Source organism: Mya arenaria, chromosome 3 (assembly GCF_026914265.1).
Source record: "Mya arenaria isolate MELC-2E11 chromosome 3, ASM2691426v1".
In the NCBI taxonomy this organism is placed as follows: Eukaryota; Metazoa; Mollusca; class Bivalvia; order Myida; family Myidae; genus Mya; species Mya arenaria.
In genome coordinates this window covers 47,850,350-47,875,028 of record NC_069124.1, presented here as the reverse complement: position 1 = coordinate 47,875,028, position 24,679 = coordinate 47,850,350, and the positions used below count along the sequence as shown (strand labels likewise).

At 36.3% G+C, this 24,679-nt stretch overlaps 1 protein-coding gene across 6 annotated transcripts; it reads right to left on the bottom strand.

Moving 5' to 3' along the window:
* Positions 1–2,458: 2,458 nt before the first annotated feature.
* Positions 2,459–21,079, bottom strand: LOC128229320 (endonuclease 8-like 3). 6 transcript variants are annotated; one of them, XM_052941179.1, is made up of 10 exons: positions 17,596–17,859; positions 17,183–17,427; positions 16,141–16,259; positions 14,605–14,748; positions 13,243–13,420; positions 12,605–12,640; positions 8,859–8,933; positions 7,560–7,726; positions 6,503–7,031; positions 2,460–5,953 (listed from the first exon to the last, which is right to left on the bottom strand). In XM_052941179.1, the coding sequence occupies exons 2-10, from the start codon at positions 17,210–17,212 to the stop codon at positions 5,792–5,794; spliced, it is 1,440 nt and encodes a 479-aa protein (XP_052797139.1). In that variant the 5' UTR covers positions 17,213–17,427; positions 17,596–17,859; the 3' UTR covers positions 2,460–5,791. The 6 variants fall into 6 exon arrangements, with proteins under 6 accessions (XP_052797141.1, XP_052797139.1, XP_052797140.1 ...); XM_052941180.1 differs by having other exon boundaries at positions 17,183–17,406; XM_052941182.1 differs by having other exon boundaries at positions 17,315–17,406.
* Between the last annotated feature and the right edge of the window lie 3,600 nt (positions 21,080–24,679).

Here is a 24,679-nt window from a genome sequence, read left to right as displayed (position 1 = left end):
AAGGTTTTTCTATTTTTTGCTCTGGTGACCCCTAAAAGGGGCCAAACAAAACCATTTGAACAAAGTTGAGAGAGGACCATGTAAGGATGCTACATATCAAGTATGGAGTCATTCTGACCTTTACTTTCAGAGGAAAAGACGTTTAAGTGACAAGACAATGTAAAAACAAATGACCCCTGAGCAAGGCCAATTTGACCCCAGGACAACAATTTTAATACCTTTGGTGTAGGTCCACTAGGTAACACTATATACCAAATATGAAAGCTCTAGGTCTTATATTTTGGAGAAGAGGATTTTTAAAGTTTTATTATATAAGACTATATAAAAATATTGAAAGCCTAAGCCTATGAACACGGGGCGTGGCCAATTTTGACCCCAGGGCTAAAGTTTGAACAATCTTAATAGTGGTCCGATAAACAATGCTTCATACCAAATATCTAAGGCCTTCGCCTTTTGGTTTCGGAGAAGAAGATTTTATAAGTTTTCATCATATACATATATAAGGAAACCCATGACCGCCCGGGTGGGGCCATTTTTTGACCCCAGGGCCAAAGATTGAACAATATTGGTACAAGTCAACTAGATAATATATCATGCCAAATATCTAAGCTCTTGTCACTACTTGATTTTACGTGTGTATCTATATATGTATATTTGTTACTAATTGTTGTATGTGGCCCATATTGAAAATTGGTATGTGTACTAAATATGTTATCCAGTTTAAATTAAGACGTTACTTGTCTTTGTGAGTTCGGAGAAGATTTTTTAAGTTTTCACTATAACACATATAGAGAAAACCCATCAGCCCCGGGGTGTGGCCAATTTTGTCCCCAGGGCCATAATTTGAACAAACTTTGTAGAGGTCCACTAGACGATGAATCATGCCAAATATCTAAGCCCCCGGGGTGTGGTTAATTTTGACCCCAGGGCCATAATTTGAACAAACTTTGTAGAGGTCCACTAGACGATGAATCATGCCAAATATCTAAGCTCTAGTCCAAGTAAGTTCAGAGGAGAAGATTTTTGAAGTTTTAACTATAAACATATAGAGAATACCCTAACCCCCCGGGGCGGGGCCAATTTTGACCCCAAGGCCATAATTTGAACAATCTTTGTAGAGGTCCACTAGACGATGAATCAAGCCAAATATCTAAGCTCTAAGCAACGTAAGTTCAGAGGAGATTTTTGATTTTTTTTATATAAACATATAGAGAAAACCCATGACCACCCAGGGGCGGGGCCAATTTTGACCCCAAGGGCCATAATTTGAACAATCTTTGTAGAGGTCCACTAGACGATGAATCATGCCAAATATCTAAGCTCTAGTCCAAGTAAGTTAAGAGGAGAAGATTTCTGAAGTTTTAACTATAAACATATCAAGTATACCCATGACCCCCCGGGACGGGGCCAATTTTGACCCCAAGGCCATAATTTGAACAATCTTTGTAGAGGTCTACTTGACGATGAATCATGCTAAATATCTAAGCTCTAGTCCAAGTAAGTTCAAAGGAGAAGATTTTTGAAGTTTTCACTATAAACATATAGAGAATACCCTAACCCCCCGGGGCGGGGCCAATTTTGACCCCAAGGCCATAATTTGAACAATCTTTGTAGAGGTCCACTAGACGATGAATCATGCCAAATATCTAAGCTCTAGTCCAAGTAAGTTAAGAGGAGAAGATTTTTGAAGTTTTAACTATAAACATATCAAGTATAACCATGACCCCCGGGGCGGGGCCAATTTTGACCCCAAGGCCATAATTTGAACAATCTTTGTAGAGGTCCACTAGACGATGAATCAAGCCAAATATCTAAGCTCTAGTCCAAGTAAGTTCAAAGGAGAAGATTTTTGAAGTTTTCACTACAAACATATAGAGCATACCCATGACCCCCCAGGGCGGGGCCAATTTTGACCCCAGGGCCATAATTTGAACAAACTTTGTAGAGGTCCACTAGGTGATGAATCATGACAAATATCTAAGCTCTAGGCCAAGTAAGTTCAGAGGAGAAGATTTTTTAAGTTTTTTTAGAGAAAACCCATGACCCCCCGGGGCGGGGCCAATTTTGACCCCAAGGCCATAATTTGAACAATCTTTGTAGAGGTCCACTTGACGATGAATCATGCCAAATATCTAAGCTCTAGTCCAAGTAAGTTCAAAGGAGAAGATTTTTGAAGTTTTAACTATAATCATATCAAGTATACCCATGACCCCCGGGGCGGGGCCAATTTTGACCCCAAGGCCATAATTTGAACAATCTTTGTAGAGGTCCACTTGACGATGAATCATGCCAAATATCTAAGCTCTAGTCCAAGTAAGTTCAGAGGAGAAGATTTTTGAAGTTTTAACTATAAACATATAGAGCATACCCATGACCCCCCGGGGCGGGGCCAATTTTGACCCCAGGGCCATAATTTGAACATTCTTTGTAGAGGTCCACTAGACGATGAATCATGCCAAATATCTAAGCTCTAGTCCAAGTAAGTTAAGAGGAGAAGATTTTTGAAGTTTTAACTATAAACATATCAAGTATACCCATGACCCCCGGGGCGGGGCCAATTTTGACCCCAAGGGCCATAATTTCAACAATCTTTGTAGAGGTCCACTAGACGATGAATCATGCCAAATATCTAAGCTCTAGGCCAAGTAAGTTCAAAGGAGAAGATTTTTGAAGTTTTCACTACAAACATATAGAGAAAACCCATGACCCCCCGGTGCGGGGCCAATTTTGACCCCAAGGCCATAATTTGAACAATCTTTGTAGAGGTCCACTAGACAATGAATCATGCCAAATATCTAAGCTCTAGTCCAAGTAAGTTAAGAGGAGAAGATTTTTTAAGTTTTAACTATAAACATATAGAGCATACCCATGACCCTCCGGGGCGGGGCCAATTTTGACCCCAGGGCCATAATTTGAACAAACTTTGTAGAGGTCCACTAGGTGATGAATCATGACAAATATCTAAGCTCTAGGCCAAGTAAGTTCAGAGGAGAAGATTTTTTAAGTTTTTTTAGAGAAAACCCATGACCCCCCGGGGCGGGGCCAATTTTGACCCAAGGGCCATAATTTGAACAATCTTGGTAGAGGACCATTTGGTGATCCTACCTACAATATATCAATGGCCTAAACCTTGTGGTTTGGGAGAAGAAGATTTTTAAAGTTTTTCCTTTCCATTGCCATGGCAACCAGAGTTCTGCATGGATTTCAATTCTTTGAACAATTTTCAAAGGGGACCACCCAAGGAACATTCCTGTGAAGTTTGGATGAAATTGGCTAAGCGGTTTATGAGGAAATGTCGTTTAAAGTAAAAGTTTACGGACGGACGGACGGACGACGGACGGACGCCGGACAAATTGTGATCACAAAAGCTCACCTTGTCACTATGTGACAGGTGAGCTAAAAATAGGGCATGAAGTTCTACCGAGTATTTTTTACTGTTATACGCCAGCGGTTTTGACTAAATGCTAAACCGATTTGTTAAAATCGATACACTATCCTAAGAGACCTATAGAAGGTTGTAAGCCAAGAAAGCAAAGTACATGTAGTAAAGATGTTTTATTTAATCAGGACTTATAATTAGCTGAGCAACATTTCAATTTTGAGTAAGTTCTTGTTTTGTACTATAAAGTTCATTAAGTAAAATAAGTCATTCAATTTTGTAATTTAATGTATCAGTACACTTTAGAAATTGCAGTTACACTAATGAATAACCCAAGAGTGTACCATACACTTTACTAGAATGCATAAGGGTGTAAAATATAATGTAAAAAAGTTATCTGTAGCTCTGTAGTAAGCTTAATTGACGAGTGACGTATGGACTGACAGGACAAAACAATATGTCTTCCCCACTCATTGGGGTTTGGGGTACGGGGATTCCAAACCTGCATTGAGAGTGTAGCTTCACTGTGTGACTCAAAATAACACTAAACATATCTTAGTACTGTTGACCTTTATCAATACTTTGGCTAAAACAATGTTTGATAATAACACATAAAACAAGTACTCTGCTATTTTTCTGTTAAGAAATGTCCAAAATATTTTAAAACAACTTAAAAACAAGAGGTGTCAAACATTATGCCCCCCTGAGTGCCATGTTGTCAGGATTATTTGGGATTGAATGAAATATGCATGGACCTCCAAGTTTAAGGCCATGGGTTCAGGCAGTGTAAAGTTATCACACAGACAAGCTTTTTTCGTTTAAGGTCACTGTGACCTTGACCTTTGATCTGATGACTCCTAAAATCAATAGGGGTCACCTACTGGTCAGGCCCAGCCTCCATGTCAAGTTTGATGATAATAGGTCTAGGCATTGTTGAGATATCACTGGGAGAGGCTTTGCTAACTTTTTCACATTTAAGGTCACTGTGACCTTGAACTCTGGACCTATGACCCCCAAAATAATAGGGGTCATCTACTAGTCAGGGCCAACCTTCATCTCAAGTTTGATGATCATAGGTCAATGAATTGTTAAGTTTGCCTTAATGGTCACTGATGTTGACCTTTGATCCGATGACTCCTAAAATCGATAGGGGTCATCTACTGGTCAGGCCCAACCTCCAAGTCAAGTTTGAGGGCCATGGGTGCAGCAGGCATTGTCCAGTTATCACTCAGACATCCTTTAACAAACCAAGGTCACTGTGACTTTGACCCTTTGCCCGATGACCCCCAAAACAAAAGGGGTCATCTACTGGTCAGGCCCAACTTCCATATTAAGTTTGATGAACATAGGTCTAGGCATTGTTGAGTTATCACTCGGACAAGCTTTAAAAATATTTTATCATTAAAGGTCACTGTGACCTTGACCTTTGAGGCCATGAGCTATAAAATCAATAGGTGTCATCTACTGGTCAGACATTACCTCCAAGTCAAGTTTGAGGGCCATGAGTGCAGGCATTGTAGAGTTATCACTCGGACAACCCTTTATCATTCAAGGTCACTGTGACCTTGACTTTTTGCCCGATGACCCCCATAATCAATAGGGGTCATCTAATGGTCAGGCCCAACCTCTAATTCAGGTTTGAGGGCCATGGGTGCAGGCATGGTAGTTATCACTCGGACAACCTTTTATCATTTAAGGTAACCGTGACCTTGACCTTTGACCCGATGTGCCCATAAATCACTGGGGGTCATCTACTGGTCAGGCCCAACCTCCAAGTCAAGTTTGAGGGCCATGGGTGCAGGCATTGTAGAGTTATCACTCAGACACCCTTTAACCAATCAAGGCCACTGTGATTTTGACCTTTGGCCCGATGACCCCCAAAAACGATAGGTGTCATCTACTGGTCAGGCCCAATCCCCAAGTCAAGTTTGAGAGCCATGGGTGCAGGCATTGTTCAGTTATCACTCAGACAAGCTTTAAAATTATTTTATCATTAAAGGTCACCGTGACCTTGACCTTTGACCCGATGAGCCCTTAAATCAATAGGGGTCATCTACTGGTCAGGCCCAACCTTCATGTCAAGCTTGATCACCATACCTCCAGGAATTGTTGAGTTATCACTCGGACAAGCTTTGGTCTACCGACGGACGGACGGACTGACCGACATGTGCAAAGCAATATATCCCTCTTCTTCGAAGGGGGGCATAATAAAGTCACCATTGCATTGCATCATTAAAAGGGATATTTGTTTTATATACATTCTGAATGATTTTTCCTATCAAGACAGAGAGGCTGCGTCAGTGACCCTATGGAAATGCAGTTTAAACAACCTACCGATCTGCAAAATCATTTGGACATGAATCCCGTGTATTGAGTATACAACAGCGTCTATATACATTGAATATACCACTCTTAGTCATAACCAATTGCCCATTCGAAGAACTTGCATTGTTTTTTCTTCGGCAGTTTGCAGGTGAAAAACCTCTTTCCGTTATTCGGTCCTATTTTCAACACAGTGCGTATAGTACAAGGTTTCCCATGGTCTGTGCAGGTAGGAAAATTGACATCAGCCCACTTAAATATAAAACACACAAGGATACCTTCTTGCAAAAAGCCAATAACAAAATCTATACCTTTTCTCACATCCATTACAAGCAGTTACGAGGGGAAATATTTAGCATGAGTTATGGGACTTGCTAGTTTTATGACCATAGTTCACTATCAAAAAGAAATCAATGAAATTATACAGATATATTTTTGAACTATCCATCACAACACCATTTTCATTATCAACTACAATAGCTTGACATTTAACATATATTATTATTCACAATAATTTACAATAAGTTGACATTTTACGGATATAATTGTTCACTACACACTACTATATCATTTTCATTTTACAGATATAATTATTCCCTATCTATAATTTTACCATGACTTTTTGCAGATATAATTGTTCATTATAACTGCAAAGAAATTCTTCTGTCTGCACTAAATAACGCGAACAAATGTACCATTTAGCTCTTAATAATTTCAATTTATTACTGGCGAATATATATCCTAGTGTAATATAGATGTTGAAATTTATGGAAGGTAAAGCTAACAGCAATGACAAATTACCTGGAAGAAATTACAGGACCTGACGACACACAAAAAGAACCAGCGTCCCAGGTTTTGCCCCTCTTTGCGAACTTCCTTCATGCTGCATTTTCGCTTGTGATGTTCACACATTGGAATCCTACTTTTATCACTTTGTTCCTTTGTTGTTCCATTTTGTGTTTTGTTGGTTTTTGCAGATCCATTTTGAGGTATCTTTGTTTTAAAACCAGTTTTGTTTTCCAGCTTGACCACACTTGTGTTAATTTTCTGAGTTTTTGCCCTTGTTTGCTCAACACCAGAGTCTTCTGTTTTCCTTTTCCTGTTCATTGTTTGATTGCCTTGTCCAGAAACATGCCCTTTAGCCCCAAACTGTGCAGGCTTGGCTTCCACAGTTTTGTCAACCCTGGGGTTGAGGCAGGCACTACAAGACGTTGCAGTGTCCTTGTTGATGAGTGTACAGTGCTCACATGACCAGTCTGCCATCTCCGGTTGTGAAATGTGGGACCCAGTCTGCACCCAGCCAAGCAAACTGTTCTTAGATGGAAGTTTTCTGAAATTCATTTTAATCATAGTTAAACTTTGTTCATCTAACCTTTGGTATGATCTTAAATCAAGGTCAAGAGCAATGTAAGTGGTTGCCATCATTCATCAGGTTTTCACATAGTACCATCCAACAGTTATTATGGCCATGCTACAGAAATGCATGATGTCACTGGTAATATGTGAATGGAGCTTCATTTTGAACATCATTAACATTTTCAACATATGGCCAAGGTTATAGTATTTTACAGCACTAACATATGACAACAGCAAGACCTATTTTCATTTTGAAAGAAAACAAACAAAGCTAATACAACATATTGGGTTCACATAATTATAAAGTAATTAAGCTTGTAAGTTAACATAATTAAGTATTTAAAAAGGAATTGAACTATGCAAAGGATTTCAATTTTCCCTCTTTAACAGGTCATCATGAAATATAAGAAAGCAAGACCACTCATAAAGTGAAAAGCCAAACTTGTCATCCAATAATCTTATTTTAAATTTACTATGCAAATGTTTCCTTTTTAATACCCACCTGTTTTTGTTTACCAGATCATTGGTCTGACAGTTCTCACAGAAGTAGGTCACCCTCCCACTATCATCACCAAGGCGACATATGATGACCCTGCCCTCACACTGTTTACACAGACGCTTCCCATAAATCTTGTAGTATGGAGACAGCTGCTTACCATCACGCCGACACTGAGGATTCAGATATCACATTATTCAAAAGATGTGTTTTAGTAATGTATTAGATGTATTTAAGTTCAATGCAATGTCGTTTGATTTATTTCTCACCAGTTCATAGTATTCATTCATCAACTGATCTCAGCTTTTTACATAAAACCAGCCTCGTCTTTTGATCTTAATTTTACTGTTACTGGCTCAATACAAACTAAAAATGAATTGCTTAAGGAAAACAAAGTTATCATAATAATAAACAAGAGCACCGCGAAACGGAGCATTATACGCCCGAAGAAGATTTGGCTTGAGGTCTTTAATAAACATTTAGGTTATGCTAGTATACTGCTTACTAAGTTTAAAAGTAGCAGGACTTGGAAACTGCTCACAACACATCCTTTTAATGTAGCAATAATTTGTATAAAGTTATCTAAAAATTGCTTTATTGGTTACAAAGATGTAGCTAGGACACGTTTTCTAAAAATTCCTTTATTAGTAGTAACACAAAGTTGTGGCCTGGACACGGAATTGCTACCCCCCCCCCCCCCCCCAGTGAAATTAGCCTTTGAGGTACGGACCTGGAAAGCATGCTTGACAAATTTTTTTAATGTAGAGATGATTTATATAAAGTTATTTGAAAATTGCTTTAGTAGTAACCCAGTTAATGCCTGGACATGGAATTGCTAACGTCCCCCCCCCCCATGGTGATTCTAGTGTTTGAGGTATGGACCTGGAAATTGCGCGCGACACATCCTTTTAATGTAATGATGCTTTGTATAAAGTTATTTGAAAATGACTTTATTAGTGACCAAGTTGTGGCCCGGACACGGATTTGCTAACTCACCCCCTATGGTGATTCTAGTCTTTGAGGTATGGACCTGGAGATTGCGTGCAACACATCCTTTTAATGTAGTGATGATTTGTATAAAGTTATTTGAAAATCGCTTTATTAGTTCCCAAATTATAGCAGACACGGAATTGCTAACGGAAGGACAGACGGACAGACGGACAGACGATGGAGGCCATAACATAATAAGACCCTTCGGGCGTATAAAAACCGAATTCTGTTGTAAAGATACATGTCTGAAAATAAAATATAGAATGACAGAAGTTGTCAAGTTTTACATTTAACAAGTAGAAATGCTCGAGATACCCGGTAGAATATATCTGTAAAGTCCCTGGTCATCTTGAGCAGGTGGCGAATGTGCTCATCCTTAAGCTCCCCAATCTGTACATGTACAAACACACATATTGTGATACAGTAGTTAAGATGTCTTCTAGTCTGACAAGGAAAATTAACAATGGACAATAATTCTGTAATTAGCTGAAAAAGAGTTATGGTTCTTGTACACTACACTTCCTTTTATTGTACTTTACTTTTGTATAAAGTTTAATTAAATTCCATCCATGAGTTTTCAAGTTATGGTCCGTACAAGGAAAAGTACAAAAGGGCAACAACTCTTTCATCCAATAATTTTAAAGTTGCACTCTAGACAAGAAAGAGTAACAAAGAGAAAAAGTATGCAATTAGCTTAGCAAGAGTAATAGTTCTTCAAACCTCAACTTCTTCTCATTGCACTTTACCACTTAAGATGTTAAATTCAATTCCATCCAGAAGTTTTCAAGTGATGCTCTGAACAAGAAAAGAAATGACAAAGGGCAATAACTTTGCTTAAACAGAGTAATGTTTCTTGTATACTTTTGTGTACTTCCTCTCAGTATTTTCTATCATCCTATGTATCCAACGTACCCCCCTTCAAACTTGTTCATCGGGAGTATACAAATACAGATTACAATAAATATTTGCAATGGATTTTCAGTCAATTTGTTTACATATTAGTTATGAACAAGAGATGTTTGTCAAACATTATGCCCCCCCTGAGCGCCATGTTGTCAGGATTATATGGACAATTGAATGAAATATGCATGGACCGAAATGACAGCTGATTTGTTGCTGTTTTAAGATTATGACCATTAAAGTGTGAGGATAAAGTGTGATATGACCGTCATGATCTTTGACTCTATGAACTCAAAATCCAGAGTCATCAGCTGGTCACCAGAAACCTAAATGTCAAGTTTGAGGGCCATGGGTGCAGGCATTGTCAAGTTATCACAGGACAAGTTTTTTTCGTTCCAGGTCACTGTGACCTTGACCTTTGACCCGATGACCCCTTAAATCATAAGGGGTCATCTACAAGTCAGATGCAACTCCAAGTCAAGTTTGAAGGCCATGGGTTCAGGCATTGTTGAGTTATCACTCGGACAACCTTTTACCATTCCAGGTCACTGTGACCTTGACCTTTGACCCGATGACCCCTTAAATCATAAGGGGTCATCTACAAGTCAGATGCAACTCCAAGTCAAGTTTGAAGGCCATGGGTTCAGGCATTGTTGAGTTATCACTCGGACAACCTTTTACCATTCAAGATCACTGTGACCTTGACCTTTGGCTCTATGAATCCTAAAATCAATAAGGGTGATCTACTGGTCAGGCTTAACACCCATGTCAAGTTTAATGATCATATGTTCAGGCATTGTTGAGATATCAGTGGGGGAAGATTTGTTAACTTTTTTGCGTTAAAAGGTTACTGTGACATTGACCTTGGCCTGATGACCCCCAAAGTCGATAGGGTCATTTACTGGGCAGGCCCAACCTTCATGTCAAGTTTGATGACCATAGGTCCAAGAATTGTCGAGTTTGCTTTCAAGGTCACTGTGACCTTGACCTTTGACCCCTAAAATCAATAAGGGTCATCTACTGGTCAGGCCCAACCTCCATGTCAAGTTTGAGGGCCATGGGTGCAGGCATTGTTGAGTTATCACTTGGACAACCTTTTATCATTCAAGGTCACTGTGACCTTGACCTTTGATCCAATGACCCCTAAAATTAATAGGGACAATCTTCTGGCCAGGCTCAACCTCCAAATCAAGTTTGAGGGCCATGGGTGCCGCCATTGTCAAGTTATTACTCGGATCACCTTTTACCATTCCAGGTCACTGTGACCTTGACCTTTGTCCCAATGACCCCTTTAATCAATAAGGAACATCTTCTGGCCAGGCCCAACCTCCAAGTCAAGTTTGAGGGCCATGGGTGCAGGCATTGTCGAGTTATCACTCGGACAACCTTTTACCATTCCAGGTCACTGTGACCTTGACCTTTGGCCAGATGACCCCCAAAAACCATAGGGGTCATCTCCTGGTCAGGCCAATTCTCCAAGTCAAGTTTGAGGGCCATGGGTGCAGGCATTGTTGAGTTATCAATCGGACAAGCTTTTACCATTCAAGGTCACTGTGACCTTGACCTTTGGCCCAATGACCCCCAAAAACAATAGGGGTCATCTACTGGTCAGGCCCAACCTCCAAGTCAAGTTTGAGGGCCATGGGTGCAGGCATTGTTGAGTTATCACTCGAACAACCTTTTACCATTCAAGGTCACTGTGACCTTGACCTTTGGCCCAATGACCCCCAAAAACAATAGGGGTCATCTACTTGTCAGGCCCAACCTCCAAGTCAAGTTTGAGGGCCATGGGTGCAGGCATTGTTGAGTTATCACTCGAACAACCTTTTACCATTCAAGGTCACTGTGACCTTGACCTTTGACCCATTGAGCCCAAAAAACAATAGGGGTCATCTATTGGTCAGGCCCAACCTCCAAGTCAAGTTTGAGGGCCATGGGTGCAGGCATTGTCATGTTATTACTCGGACAACCTTTTACCATTCAAGGTCACTGTGACCTTGACCTTTGGCCTGATGGCCCCCAAAAACAATAGGGGTCATCTACTGGTCAGGCCCAACCTCCATGTCAAGTTTGAGGGCCATGAGTGCAGGCATTGTTGAGTTATCACTCGGACAAGCTTTAAAATTATTTTACCATTAAAGGTCACTGTGACCTTGACCATTGACCCGATGACCCCCAAAATCAATAGGGGTCATCTACTGGTCAGGCCCAACCTTCATGTGAAGTTTGATGACCATACGTCCAGGAATTGTTGACAAGCTTTGGTCTACCGACGGACCGACCGACCGACCAACCGACATACCGACATGCCTGTGCAAAGCAATATACCCCTCTTCTTCGAAGGGGGGCATAATAAGCAATACCCTATGATCTCAAACCAAGATTAAATTGGGTCAGAGGCATCAAAATTAAACATAATTGCCAAAATAAATGGCTCAAGGGAATTTCAAGTTAATTTCTACAATGAAGACCAAAACAACATGCAGTCACACGAAGAATGCCTGCCTACACAATGCAATGCTTCCAATACTCATCTTGTCATATGAAAATATAGCAGCTAAATAGACAATTACTAATGACACGACGATTTTATGCAAGTACAATTTAGAACACTTTTCTTTAAAGGGACTAGACACCAGACGATAACATTGCAAGAAAATTATCAAAAACTTACATAAAATTGATATTCTTGTATACAATATATTTAATCTTACTATTCTTGTATACAATATATTTAATCTTACTATCACTTACTACACCTGTCTCTTTCCAGTTTTTGAGTATATAACAAATTCGAAATTTACTGGTGTTGTCTACCACCTAAATACCAGTATATTTAAAATATTATAGGTATATGTTTCTGAACTTATCATATTACTTTTACGTGCTAAATATACACACAATAATCTTGAAAATGATTATGCGTTATTTTTGAATGGGTAAACTCAACTGACAAAAATATTCTTTCCATCATGTAAAGATTACTAAAGTGATGTACTATCAGCCTCATACTAGCTTGAATTGACAATTCTAAGCTTGTTTAAAGGGGAAAATGTATTTGTGGATTTTGGGACCATCAGGTGTCTAGTCCCTTTAAAGACCATTGTTCTTGAAGAGTCTTTATCTTCTAAGGCTTGGACATTGTTCTTTTATGTTCCTACCTTTGAGCTTGGTTTTATGCCACTGTCAAACAAGGCCTGTAAACAGAGAACAATATTAAGCGTTAGCTCATGTTCAATATTTTTAAAATCACCTGAAGGTTTGTTTATTTTTATTATTTGTATATACCACGGTTCATGTTTTAAGAAAAAGATGGCTTCCCCGCCTTTCAGGAAAGTATGTTACTAAATGAGTTCAGGTAAATTAAGAGATTTTATTGTTTCAGAAAAACAACGTCACTTTAAAGCTGCGCTCTCACAGATTTACCAATTTGACAACTTGTTTAAGATATCGTCTCAGAATCAGCTGATATTGGTATTAATGCCTTCACTTTGGTCTTTACTTATACTTCATAATAGAACAAGTCTTAATGGTTCGAAAAACTGCCGAAAATGTCATTTTTCTTTGAGCGTTAGTAACGCTGTTTAACAGACATTTATGGAAATTAGGCTCATTTCAAGACAAAAAAATAAAAAAAGTTGTCAAAATGGTCAATCTGTGAGAGTACAGTTTTAAACGAAAAAAATGTTTCTTCTGTTTGTGAACAAGTAATTTAAAAGAGCAAACTGCTTTAAGCATTAGTTTAATTTTCTATCACAATCTTTTTTTACCAACACTTAAAAGATGCTAAGTAACGGACCTCATTCTTGATGATGTTGCCGACCCCTGGCAGAATGGACTGGTCCAGGAGCACATCACACACCTGTCTGTCCGTTTGTTCACGTACAAGAGAGAATGCGCGTCGGAAGTTGAACACTGGGGAACATATGTCAACATCATTCATTGTCTCGTATTTCTGCCTACAGGGGACCGATGGCCTGAAATAAGAATATTCATAGGTATAGCATGTTCATTTGTTTTCATTGGGTACAAACACAGAATCATCCATCAAGTTGGTATAACCATTTATGAAGAAAAGTATGCTACATTTACATAGAACATGGCATAAAGATGAGTAGGGCATTGACAAGATATTCGCAGATATGATGTGATTGTTACGTTTCTGCAATGAAAAAAGGAAAACATTTTGAAAAAACATAAGGTATGATAATTTAAAATAAAACAAGAGCGCCAACTTTCACAAAATATGCCTGTCTTAACTTAAGAAGTCCAGTTTGGTGTGGTTTTACTTTAAGCCAAATTTAGACTGCAGACTCTGTACAACAGTTTTCACCAATTCAAGAGTCATAACTCTGGAGTGACTGAGGACACATGGCTGGCTATCAAACCTGACCGAGATCCGCCCATACACATTCTGACCAAATTTGGTGATGATTGAACAAAGTTCTTGATCGGACAAGTCCAACTTTAGGTAATTTCTATAAGTAAAGAATTATAACTCAAGAAGGACTCATGCGATATGGCTTATTAATAAACTTTAATTAAGACTAAATTTAGTGATGATTGGAAAAAGGCTTCTAAAGAAATTGATCAGAAAAGATTTATTTTAGGTATTTTCTATAATTAAAGGGCATTTAACTCATGAATGAATCAAGCAAAAACAGCTGGTATTGGAACTTGTCTGAGATATTAAGTCCATACACATTCTTTCCAAATTTGGTGAAGATTGGACAGAGGCATCTAACGTTAATGATCAGACAAAAACAATTTGATGTTGTTTCTATAATTAAAGGACAAAAACTCTCAAGTTAATAAAGCGATATGGTTTGTTATCAAACGTGTCCAAGATATTATACCCATTAACATTCTGATCAAATTTGGGTAGTATTGGTTGGCTTCTCAAGTTATATATAAGACAACTTACTTAAAGATGCTCATCCGCCCTATGCAGCAGGGTTTTTTCAATTTTTCATAGAACGGGACGTATAATAGTTGCTATGAAAAATGGGGAAAATGGACTGTTTTTAGCAGCAGAAACAAATACTATCCTATAAAAGGCAATTATTAATGAAATGATCACTGCTCTATTAAGTTTTACACTATTCCAACATTATATTTACTTTCAAGTAAAACAAGACACAGTTTATCCCTTTCCTCATACCTGATATCCACTGAAGACTTCTTGAACGTAAGTACATCCTCCGACATGTGTAGTTCCAGCGTGGCTGTCTCAGTCCTCCCACCAGAATCATTGTTAACCTTCGCATTGTTGATAAATGACTGGCCATCCATCAGAAAATGAACCCTGAAGAACATACAAGTTGGGTTTAGGTACCAGTTCCAACAAAACCATATGCTAATTTTAAAGCTGCACTCTCACAGATTAAACTTTTTATTTTTTGACTTGGAACAAGCCAAATTTTGCAAAAATCCATGGAAACCAATAATATAAGACTGCTGACAAAAAATTCAATCGCAGATGATTATATATAAATTCAAAAACTGATGTGTTATGCATTTTTCTTAAACCGCTAATAACGGTTTAAGCCATAAAACATTAATTTTCGAACAGAAATATGAAAATCCATGATCTGATTTTTTGTCAGCAATCTTATAGCATTGGTTTGCAAATATTTACGCAAAAATTTGCTCTTTCCAAGACAAAAAATAAGTTGCAAAAATGGTGTATCTGTGAGAGTGCAGCTTTAATGATGTCCAAGACAAAAAATAAGTTGCAAAAATGGTGTATCTGTGAGAGTGCAGCTTTAATGATGTCCAAGACAAAAAATAAGTTGCAAAAATGGTGTATCTGTGAGAGTGCAGCTTTAATGATGTGGTACCATTACTAGTACTGTCAAATTTGTACTTATATGTCTGCAAATAAAATAATGATACATTTTACACATAAAAAACATTAATTATCACTACAATTATACAATTGGTAGTTATTATTGATTTATTTTTTAAATAAATAATTTTACTCTACATTCAGCCATAATCATCATGTCATAAAGGAAGTAATATTCACTAAATAACAAAGTTACATACATTTATTTTGTCATCCTACTTTAATAAAGTTTAATCTGAACATCTGCTATAATGATTTAGGCACTTAATATTAAAATTCAAATAAGTTTTTATACATACACAGTAACAAAAATCATAAATTTCAGTTGATGATTCATGAAACAGTAAATCTTTAATATATAGCCAATGGCCCAATTCTCCCATTGGTGTTGTCTCCCTTTATACAGGCGGAAGAAATAACTATATAAACCATGACCATCTGGCTAGGCCAACGGAAAGATTTTATAAAAACAGTTTAAAGTGACTCCCTTATTCAAAGTCAATACATACACATTATAACAAACAAACTACTTACTAAATATATATAATAAATATTGATTAATGATAAGAAGATAGTAACCATGTTTTTAATAGCTGAAATAGCAAAAATATTAAATGATTGGTGAGTTGTAAAATATTTACTTGTGATCTACTATTGTCTCATTAGGTAGAAATGTTTTCTGCACCTTTCTTTTAAAAACCCGAAAGTATCCTTCACGAAAACGTTTTCGACATTTATACATATTTTTTGTTATTTAAACAATTGTATTAATTGTGGTAAATCTGATTTGGGAGTATGAGTACATCTTTAAACTGAAATGATTTGGCATTGCAAATATATATACTGTACCGTAAGCAGATATCTCCAAAGTACATGAACAATTCTTTCCCGAGTGTCTGAACATCTTCCAAATGTCGACCAATCAGCTGATGAAATGGGGAAGCAGCGCCCACATCCTTCTTCTTGAACTGCATATTTATATAATATAAATATTAGTTATGGTTATAACAAAAAAATTGATTGGTTGGGCCTGAAATTGGTGACAATCAATTTTATTTGGTCATCGATCATCGATTCAACCTGCTAGTTGTTTTTCTTCTTTCCTCTCATTATTTGCGTTCGGTTAATTTTAGCCAATTTTCTCATTTGAAATTGTTTATTCATTCGGAAGGGTGCAGTTGTTTTCATTAACAATATGGCCAAAAGCAACAACAACACTAAATAACTACAAACATATGCATAACATAAGCATAATTAAGGATTACTAATTATTGTACAAGAACAAAACTACAATTAAGGTATTGTCAAAAACGATTGTACTATCGATAATCTTTAACTTGAGTGGAACCGATTATCGATAGTCAAACTGGATGAAATATCTGTGGATATGCTCCAACCGCTTATAAATAAACATGTACATTGAAAATTATTTATCATATTTTTTTTTTAAATGTTTCAACAGGCCATGAAAAACATTAAATCAACATGCCTAAAAGTGTTGATTTATGAATTTTTATAATATTTTTGTCACTAGCAATTCAATTTTATGTTAGAAATTAACTGTGAATTTGTTTATATTTTTCCGCATTGTTATGACATCCTATGACAAACTATTTCTGGTTACCGTCAAGTTGTTCTATTTACAGAATGAGGTAAAAAAGAATTATTGAAAGGTTTTCTAAATTGAATTAAGTATTTTTTTAACAATTCTAGAAATAAATAAGGAACTATTGATGAATTGTGTGGTTGATGTCATTTATTATCAGGGATATGAACACAGTTGGGCTGGTTAAAGTATGCATGTGTAACCAGCCCAACTGCGTTCATACCTCGATAATGACATCAACCACGCAATTCATCCCATAAATATTTAAAAATTAGTTAAACTCACCACCATGTTGGCCATTTTATAAAGAATCATTCAATTAATATGTGGCAGCAAATAAATGTTTTCAGCATTCACACAAAAAATAGCACAGCAATGACATATAAAAACCATTTTCGACTGTTTAAAATGCGTCACCTGCTGTACCCACGCATTCACTACTTATTCAGCCAATGCCTAGTCCATATAACAGCCGCTTCAGAGTTTTTGACGATTTTGATTTGGGGACTCTACGTTTTAAAAAACGTTCTCTTAACGCACATTATTGTGGCTAGTAATTAGCTACAGTAATGAGCGATCAGGGATACTTTTATATTATTTTGACATTATGTATCCCTGTAACTAGTGTTGTGCCAATGATTGGTTATAATCGAAAAATGATCGGAAAGGTCTCAGTGATTTTTTTTCGTGAAATTTACCGCCGAATATCGGTTGTTTACCCTCGCCGAAAATCGTCCAATTTTCCCAAAAAATAGTCATATTTTCCCAAAAAAAGGGTTATCAATTCCCCTCAAAAATGAATAAAAAATACAATTATGAATTGTCAGGTCTTTTTTCGGCAATATTTATAGCCGGTATTCATGTCATAAAGTATCCTTTTTTCCCCCATTACTGAATACAAATTCCAAATCTGGAGTTCTCAAACTAAAAATAAAAAGAATAAAAGACGATGGAAATGTAAACAAAACAGTTATTTCCCTTACATGCAAGCGTCTATTCAAAGAGACATACAATGATGTAACATCCGCGTCATGGTGAAAGGTGGATTTTCATTGGTTGAAATATTTTTTTTTATCCATTCAGAGAGTATGTAACAAATTAAGAGTTAAAAACATTGTGTTAAAACATGTGTCATTGTCAACAGAAGGATTTATAATTCAAAAGTGACAGTAAATTATTCGGTGCAGGAGGGGATTAAAATAACTAATTAAATAGACAATGCTGTTCTTTGTCATGCGTCACCTACATGTTTACATACATGACATTGACCTTCATTGCCAATATCGGAAAATGACAGAACTGAGAAATGAAACTGAAAGTAGACAACTGGGTGAAATGACAAAGTATTTATTTATTATAATGATGGTGTATTTACTTTTTGATGAATGCCGAAGGAAACATGTTGATGAGATTTTACAAAATTCATTCATTTGTGTTTTGATCAATTGCAAACAAGACTATTTGGAAATTGGAAAAAATAAAAAATTTGATATATTAATTCCATTCTCTCTATGAGTGTGAAAGTCATCATTTTTATTAGACAGCAGATTTTGTATCCAATTTAAGAGGAATTAAGAAATTGTTTATTTCGAAGAGTTAAAACAAGGGATTAAACAATGTAAGGTGTTAACAGAGTCAGTGCATATTATGATGAAAATATCAATGTAATTCATTGAAGTATTATATAAATTATAGCCTTGGTTAATATTTATGAATAATTTCCCAACATTGATAGGGATCATTTGGCACAAAAATCATGTTTTACATGTTTTGATGGTAGTAACTGTCATTAAAGAGATTTGAAACAGTTTTAATAGGTTTCTTTGTTACTGGTTATTTTAAATGACCATTTTAATGTTCATTGTATTTTCCCAATTTTGGGAATTAACACGCTTATTTTCCCAATTGTAAAGCCACAGGTGGTTTTGAAAATTTAAATAAAAATCACTGGGTCTACGTTGGCGACAATCGACAGTGAAATTTGAACAATCGATTATAGAAACAAGGGACATGACCGATACTGACTAATTTACTTATTTCTGGTTAATGCTAGTTAATGTTGAAATGTTTAGGTGTTACTATGCTAAGTTATCTAAGACTTATATTCTTATCAAGTCAGTAAGTCACTACAGTTTTTATTTTTAATTTCTTTTGTAATTTTACTGCTAAAGGATTGGCTCTCAACTTATCACGTTTGTGGTTTTTAAAAAGTGTTACTGTTTACTTCTTACCATGTAAGTATTTTGTTGTCTCAGATTTCTGAAAGAAACTGATCTTGTAGAACATATAGAATATTCAACTGCTTGTTGTACTTGTTACTGACTGATTATTAAAAAGAAATTCATATCTTTATTTGTGTTTATTTTACACATGTATACAATACTAAATGTAAGACAAAAAATATAGCCTGTGGTCTCATGTTCTGTAATAGTAACTTGTAAACACTAAAAGATCGCGTACTGAATAAATGAAAATATAATTTAAACTAAGAAATCTACAATTTTGTCGCTATCTTCACATAAATATATTCTTAATAACGAAAACCGTTATACATGTACACAACCAGTCAGACTCAGATTTGTCCCAGATTTACAGATATCAGGATACTTGATAAACAATCGACACATGTAAGTGTTTTATGATATTTGAAATTGAACATGTTTTTTGCATAATTACTTAAATAAATATGTGTTTAATAGTAGGCAATAATATCGTAGAAATTTAGAATTTCTAACGGAGATAGTTTCAAAATTGTGGCTGCGAGGATTCTCTGAGCAAGGACCGTTCGCTAGTTTTGCTGAGATGGTGGACGTCACAAGCCTGCCATAGTCTAAAATAATAGACGTGTTATACGGGATTCTTCCGATCCCTAACGTCTAAACGGGAATGTGCAAAAAACGGGGGTGTTTTAGAAATATTGAAATTGTTTTAAGTGAAGTATATTATGGTTGAAATTGATCATAAAGAGTTATATTCATATTTTACCATGCAAGTGAAATGTTATTTTGCACTAAACAAGCATTTAATGCATTAAAACAAGTTGTTTACCTTTCCAATAAAACGAAAGTTGACTGACGCAGACAACAATTATGCAAAGGGGAACAACTCGATACAATCGTAATAACTCGGCCTCCTCCGACAAAGCTCCGAGATAGACCTCGTTATACAATCGTAACAACTCGGCCATGGCCGAAATGTTTCGAGCGATTTAAAACTGTGCCCTAAAGCCTTGCAGGTGCCCTTCATGTATATATCGTTATGTTTTGACAGAATGAAATGAAGAAAAGCCGCCAAACTCATAATTATAAGTTGGATATTTAATTTTTGTGTACGGAACTAATATAAAATAACATTATCTGGTAATATTTCTTGTTAACTTGACATATGATATTTTATAGACGCTATATGCTTTAACCCGGAATCCTGATCGGAACAACTACCCACTTTTGATACTAAACAATTTGTACGTGAAGGATTTGCCATATCAAAAATCAAAAAAAAAATCCGTCAACGTACAATTATTTGGACTAGAGCCTGCCATAGTCTAGATCCTCAAAAGACTCTTGTACAGCCATTTAGGTGGACTAGGCTATATAGTGGACCAGATCACAGTGATTTGGTGGGAATGAGCTGAAATTTGACCTTTACAAAATTTAGTGACATTTAACCTAAAATAACCTAGAATATAATTTTTCTTCAGATTCATCAAAGGGGTCACTATTCCCAACTATCTAGCATAAATAACTATGAATTACTGCACTTTTGCAAAGTCAGAAAATCTCAATTGTCTAAATAGAGTAAAGTGAAACAACTCCAATTTTATCGAAATGTGACAGCTAAGAAAAACATGCCTACAAAAGCACCCAAACGAAAAGTTGCAACAAAAAAAATGCAGCCAACATTCAGATCTTTCAATTGCAACCACTATTCTCACCTAAACATGCACCTAGTTGGAGAAATTTGATCAAGTTTCTGAAAATAGATGACCAGATGACAACAAAGAAGGATTTAATTATATTCAAACGACGGTGGAAATACCTTGTCAACAGCATTGCCTCCTACTCTTTTAACACATTGACCCTTGATTTTGTCTTTAATTTTTATGCCCTTTAACTTGCAACCCGGACCTTCTACCATTTTTCTTTTCTTGCTTAAAATGCAGTGTTTACGTAATTTGTTTAACCCGCCGGTTTTAGTGTCGTAATTATTTACTTGCGTAGAATTTGCACGGCGGTACCGGTTACACACAACTAGACAAAGGCAGATTTTCAGGGTGCGGGGTGATACAGGAATCCAGTGGATTTCACGTGAAATCCACTCAAAACGTGAAATCCATTCAGAACTCAGTTATTTTAATTAATAATTTAATTTTTTTGTATACATATTAGAAAGTGCCTCATGAAGGGTTTATATTTCAAATTTTATTGAAATTGGTCAAAAAATAAAGAAGTTAGAGCAATTTTTCATTTTTTTCAAAAATAGATCGGAAATCGAGGTGAAATCCAGATTCCGATAAGTGAAATCCACTCATAACTCATTTATTTTAATAAATAATTTTCTGTTTTTGTATATTTATTAGAAAGTGCCTCATAAAGGGTTTATATTTCAAATTTTATTAAAATTGGTCAAAAAATGAAGAAGTTAGAGCAATTTTTCGAAAATAGATCGGAAATCGAGGTGAAATCCAGTTTTCGAGAAGTGAAATCCACTCTCAACTCAGTTTTATTAATTAGAAATTTTTATTTTTTGTATACATTTTGGAAAGTGCCTAATGAAGGGTTTATATTTCAAAATTTATTGAAATTGGTCAAAAAATAAAGAAGTTAGAGCAATTTTTCATTTTTTTCCAAAAATAGATCGGAAATCGAGGTGAAATCCAGATTCCGATAAGTGAAATCCACTCATAACTCATTAATTTTAATAAAAAAAAATTGTATATTTATTAGAAAGTGCCTCATAAAGGGTTTAAAATTTCAAATTTTATTAAAATTGGTCAAAAAATGAAGAAGTTAGAGCAATTTTTCGAAAATAGATCGGAAATCGAGGTGAAATCCAGTTTTCGAGAAGTGAAATCCACTCACAACTCATTAATTTTAATAAATAATTTTCTGTTTTTGTATATTTATTAGAAAGTGCATCATAAAGGGTTTATATTTCAAATTTTATTGAAATTGGTCACAAAATGAAGAAGTTAGAGCAATTTTTCGATAATAGATCGGAAATCGAGGTGAAATCCAGTTTTCGAGAAGTGAAATCCACTCTCAACTCAGTTTTATTAATTAGAAATTTTTAATTTTTGTATACATTTTGGAAAGTGCCTAATGAAGGGTTTATATTTCAAATTTTATTAGCTCCACTGGCCGAAGGCCATGGAGCTTATGTCGTCACAGATTGTCCGTCGTGCGTGCGTGCGTGCGTGCGTGCGTGCGTGCGTGCGTGCGTGCGTGCGTGCGTGCGTAAACTTTTACTTTAAACGACATCTCCTCTGAAACTGATAAGCGGATTTTGACAAAACCTCACAGGAATGTTCCTTTGGTGGTCCTTTACCAAAATTGCTCAAATGGTTCCGGTCCATTGCACAATATGGCCGCCAGAGCTAAAAATAGCAAAATCTTTAAACGGCATCTCCTCTGAAACGGTTCGGCAGATTTTGATGAAACTTGACAGTAATGTTCCTTGGGTGGTCCTTTGTTAAAATTGCTCAAATGGTTCTGGTCCATTGCACAATATGGCCGCCACAGCTAAAAATAGCAAAATCTTTAAACGACATCTCCTCTGAAACGGATAGGCAGATTTTGATGAAACTTTACAGAATTGTTTCTTGGGTGGTCCTTAACCAAAATTGCTCAAGTGGTTCCGGTCCGCTGCACAACATGGCTGCCAGGGCAAAAAATAGAAAAACCTTTACAGAACATCTTGTTAGAAACCGATGATCAGATTTTGATGAAACTTAACAGTAATGTTCCTTGGGTGGTCCTTTATTAAAATTGCTCAAATGGTTCTGGTCCATTGCACAATATGGCCGCCACAGCTAAAAATAGCAAAATCTTTAAACGACATCTCCTCTGAAACGGATAGGCAGATTTTGATGAAACTTGACAGAATTGTTCCTTGGGTGGTCCTTAACCAAAATTGCTCAAATGGTTCCGGTCCGCTGCACAACATGGCTGCCAGGGCAAAAAAATAGAAAAACCTTTAAAGAACATCTTCTCAGAAACCAATGATCAGATTTTGATGAAACTTAACAGAAATGTTCCTTGGATGGTCCTTTATCAAATTTGCTTCAATGGTTTCGGTCCACTGCACAAGATGGCCCCCAGAGGTAAAAATAGAAAAACCTTTAAACGACTTCTCCTCAGAAACAGATGATCGTATTGCAATGAAACTTGACAGAAATGTTACTTGGGTAGTCCTTAACCAAAATAGCCCAAACAGTTCTGGTCTGCTGCACAACATGGGCACCAGAGCTAAGAATAGAAAAAAAACGTTAAACTACATCTTCTCAGAAACCGATTATCAGATTTTGATGAAACTTTACATAAATGTTCATCGGGATGCCCTTTAACCAAAATTGCCCAAATGGTTCCGTTCCGCTGCACAACATGGCAGCCAGAGCTAAAAATAGGAAAAACCTTTACACCACTTCTCCTCAGAAACCGATGATCAGATTTTGATGAAACTTGACAGAAATGTTCCTTGGGTGGTCATTAACCAAAATTTGTTAAATGGTTCCAGTCCACTGCACACCATGGCTGCCAGAGCTAAAAAATAAAAATAAAACTTTATACGACTTGTCGTCGAAACCGATGACCTCTTTTCGATAAAACTTGACAGAAATGTTTGTTTGGTGCTCCTTTACTCAAATTGCCCAAATCATTTCGGTCCACTGCACAACATGGCAGCCAGAGCTATTAAAGTAAAAAAATAAATAAATAACTTCTCCTCAAAAATTGATGATTGTATTTCTATGAAACTTGACGAAAATGTTCGTTAGGTGGTCTTTGCTTGAACCTTTTGGCCAGTGGAGCACAGGCACTGATGTGCCTCTTGTTGAAATATATCAAGAAATGAAGAAGTTAGAGCAATTTTTCGGAAATCGAAGTGAAATCCACATTTTGGCAAGTGAAATCCACTTTTTCAGACGTGAAATCCACTCACAACTCATTTATTTTTAAAAATTAATTTTTCTGTAGAACAAATAATTGAAAGGGCTTCATAATGGGTTTATATTTCAAATTTTATCCAATTTGATCCAAAAATAAGAAAGTTGTAGACCTATTTTGAAAAAAGATCGGAAATCGAAGTGAAATCCACATTTTGACGAGTGAAATCCACTTTTTCAGACGTGAAATCCACTCATAACTCATTTTAACTATTTTTTTTTTGTTGAACAAATGATTGAAAAGGCTACATAATGGGTTTATATTTCAAATTTTATTCAAATTGATCCAAAAATAAGAAAGTTGAAGTTATATTGTGAGGGCGTTTTGTTGTGTATGCATAATTGTTTATTTTTTTTCATGATAAACACAATATCCATACACATCCAGGCCATACCACGTGGAGGCGCTCTCAATCATGGCCCTTTTTTACTTTCGAATTTTGAAAATATTAAAAATTTAATAAATAATCCGAAAATTGTTTTGTATTATTTGTTTATGCCAGACATTTATTTATGGTTATTTATACACGTACATTGGTTGATATACGTAATCATAAAAAAATGAAAACGAAACAAACAAATACAACAGAACAACGTTACACCAAGTGAAATCATATGTT